This window comes from Cibotium barometz, chromosome 39, assembly GCF_041138505.1.
Source record: "Cibotium barometz isolate CiBa-2024 chromosome 39, ASM4113850v1, whole genome shotgun sequence".
In the NCBI taxonomy this organism is placed as follows: Eukaryota; Viridiplantae; Streptophyta; class Polypodiopsida; order Cyatheales; family Cibotiaceae; genus Cibotium; species Cibotium barometz.
In genome coordinates, this window is record NC_141084.1 from 38,683,912 (window position 1) to 38,687,496 (window position 3,585).

At 45.8% G+C, this 3,585-nt stretch overlaps 1 protein-coding gene across 1 annotated transcript; it reads left to right on the plus strand.

Moving 5' to 3' along the window:
* The first annotated feature begins 2,449 nt into the window (after positions 1-2,449).
* Positions 2,450-3,292, plus strand: LOC147616065 (putative germin-like protein 9-2). Its single transcript, XM_086778077.1, has one exon. The coding sequence runs from the start codon at positions 2,547-2,549 to the stop codon at positions 3,174-3,176; it is 630 nt and encodes a 209-aa protein (XP_086634203.1). The 5' UTR covers positions 2,450-2,546; the 3' UTR covers positions 3,177-3,292.
* The last annotated feature ends 293 nt before the right edge of the window (positions 3,293-3,585 follow it).

A 3,585-nucleotide genomic window follows, 5' to 3' on the forward strand; every position in this document is an offset into this window, starting at 1 on the left:
ACTGGATTTGAAGAGAATATAAGTGCATGACCAAAGAAAGTGAGAACTATGGTGGTGGATGAAAGATGGAAGAAGACATACCTAGAGCATAATGTTGACACTAATGAAGATAAACAAGATATGAATTAGGGCTAATCACATATTCACTTTTTTGCATTAAGAGAATGAGTTTGTTACATCCAGTTATAGCTCTCATGGAATGAGTTTGTTACATCCATTTATAGCTCTCATAGAACTCTTATCGACATGCTCCATGCACCCTTGTGCCATCCATGTGTTCATAAATGCCCACATGACTTGTGCACCCTTGCACCTTCCATGTGCCTACTTTTTGACCATTGACGCCCTTTTACATTCATCCATTCACATCTCCTAATAACCTTAGCCTTCATCCATTCCAATTTCATGACATCCTAAGCTCCATCTACCTTGCTTCCACATACATGTGCCCCATACATGACATGACGGGCACCAGATTTTAACACACCCACCATCATAGCCTATTTTTAACTCTAAAATGTGTCCTTTCTAGTGGTATTTTCTTCTTTGCTTCTTCACACTATGAGGTCCTCTACATGAGAGCTGCATTGAGATCCAATCATTCACCTCTTGAAGTGATCTAATCATTCACCCCTTGAAGTGCAAGGGCCTGCACACCTTCCTCTCTAACATTATGCAGAATACAATAGGACATAGATTAAGGGGTCCTTCTAGAGCTTGGGCTTGATCTTGCCATTAAAAATGAAGCTCCAGGGTTGGTTGAGAAATATGTGAGAGGATAAAGTAGTAAATTATAGGTTCCAAGTGCAAGATCTCTTCTCAGAATAGGGTGAAGAAAATGAGAGAGAGGAAAAAGATGCAAGTTGTAAGCTCTAAGAATAAGAAGCCCTCAAGAAATGGTACGAAAGAAAAGAGAGAAGATAAATTTGCATGCTGAAGACTCCAAGACCAAGAAGCTCTAAGAATGGGTGAGCAAGATGAGGGAGAAGAGAAAGTATATGTTGGAGGGAGAAGAGAAAGCTACAAGTTGGAGGATTAAAGAGCAAGATGAGGGAGAAGAAAAAGGGTGGAGGATGCGAAAAGCCTAAATGAGGGAGAAGAGAAAGGTTGGAGGATCCAAGAGCATGCGGAAAGCCTAAATGAGGGAAACAAGTAGGAAAAATAGATATTTACATTAAAAGATGCCTTCTTTTAGAGATATTTGACTTTTGGGAGGGAAGAAAAATTACAAATTTTAGGCCCCACTAGGCCACGAGATTTGCAAGTGGGGAGGAGTGCACACTACTCTAAAAAGAGCATAGTAACTTAGGATTACTTTAGTAGTGGCCCCAACATCTAGCTAATAAGAGGGGTAAATTGTGGTCCATTTTTAGCCCATATTCTCCCTAATGAACCAAAGGAATGTAGCTATTTATAACATAAGAGGTGTGTACTCAAAACTCCTCGATTGCTTGAAAAACCTAGCCTCTAGCAAATATTTCTCTCATGGTGTTATCTCCCATTAATATGTCAAAATCTAAATTATAGGGTCCATGTAAGCATCACAAAGATAATTTCCTAAGCACTAGTGATAGTAGGTGCACTACGCTCCTCTCCTCTGGCACGACTAAGTTTAGGTCAAAGGTGAACCGTTACACATGCTCATTCCTCTCAAAACCAATCAATTATAAATCTTAGTCAAACTAATTACGACGTGCTTCTAACTTCGTGAAGTGTCATTCCAACAAGCTTAGGAAGTGTCAAGCCGATATGCACCTTTTACTGATGGTCTCTCTGATGAGTTCAGATATTAAACCTACCTCATCTTTTGCCAATTAGTGAGATCATCTTGTTTTGTTGTGTGGGCGAGGTGTGTGGACACATTGAAACACATTGAAGGTATTGTGAAGCCAACTACCCATGCATGATGTGAGTGGTTTTAACATATAGAAAAAGCACCGACTGTCACATTCACATGATGCCAAGTGAGCCAACTATTTTGGAATCCCTGTGGGACCCCAACCGTCTTACTTTAGCATGTGATTGTGATTGGAGGGGGAGGCTCATGCCCAACTTTGTGCACCCCATTCCGTGTATGTGCGCGCGCGTGGTCGCATTGGCTTTACCGGCCAGCTCGTACCGTCGAGGGAGGCAGGTTTATTTTGCAGAATGGTCCAAGATTTCTGCCAACTCGGTAGGCAGTGCAGAATGCTGATGTGGCAAGCGATCTCTTCTGCAGAATACTGACGTGTCACAAGAATGCACGATCTCTAGGTCGGCCGTCATACACGCGATCTCCACTTTGTCTCTTCTCCCGGCGGCAATGACGGCCGGGAAAGGCCACTCCCTACTCCATAATGCTCAACTGTGTCGCGAGCCTTCCAAGTGGCGATCGTGGAACAGGTGCCGGCTGCTGGAGTCTTTGGAACTTCCGCTCTTTCTCTGCTGCCAAAGCATATATATATATATATATCTGGCCACTCATCATCTTCAAACTTATCAGCGTCGTACTGCGTCCAATTACATTCAATCCTCCAGCACCAGCATCATCAACGTCCGTCGTTAGGATGGCCATGTTCTCCCATGCCTTGCTCATGTGCGCAGCAGCGTTAGCGTTGGCGGTGCCCCAGATGGCGGGCGCCAGCGACCCGGAGCTGACCACGGACTTCTCAGTGCCTGCGGGCATGAACGCCAGCATGCTGGATGGCAATTTCTTCACCTTCACGGGCTTCCGTGGGGGGCCCAACGCGGCGGCGGGCGCCTTCAAGCCCATCAAGGCCTTCGAGGACGCCTTTCCGGCGCTGAGCGGCCTGGGCATCTCCGCCGCTCTCCTGGAGTTCCAGCCGGGCTCCCAAAACACTCCCCACACCCACCCGCGCGCCACCGAGCTCTTCTACGTGGTCGACGGCAGCGTCATGGTAGGCCTGGTCGACAGCGCTGGTCACTTCTTCAATCAGACGCTCCACAAGGGCGACCTCTTCGTTTTTCCCAAAGGGCTCGTGCACTTCCAGCTGAACCCCAGCTCTTACAGCAAGGCCTTCGCCTTGGCCTCCTTCAGCAGCTCCAACCCCGGCACCGTCTCCCTCCCCGCCACCCTCTTCGGCTCCGGCATCCCCTCCGCCGTCCTCTCCCAGGCCTTCAAGGTCTCTATCCCCACCGTCGCCCAGCTCCAGGCCCCCTTCGCCGCCAAGAGCTGAACTGATTTCTTAGAATGACTTCCATATAGCCTCGTGCAAATTTTTTTCCTGCTTTCTTCTTTTGAGATAAAAATGATTAAATGTCAACTAATTCATTTATTTAGCCTTCCAAAATGCCACGCTACCTTGGCAAGACTAAAGTTTCTCTGCACTTCGCAGAATGTTACATTTAATCATAAGGTAGCTATCGTATGCCCACACAAATATAGTAATGATCAAAAGAATTCGTAAGTTTTTTATCCTCATAAAACCGTGCCAAATACATTCAAAATGCCACACAAACTTCTAGAGCTTTTTGGCAATGCAGAGCTTTCAGATTTTATGTGATAAGCTTGTTATGCAAGGCTAAATTTGAAGCATCACATTCCCCACTACTATAAAGTGCAATGTAGGCTTCTTATCCTCATAA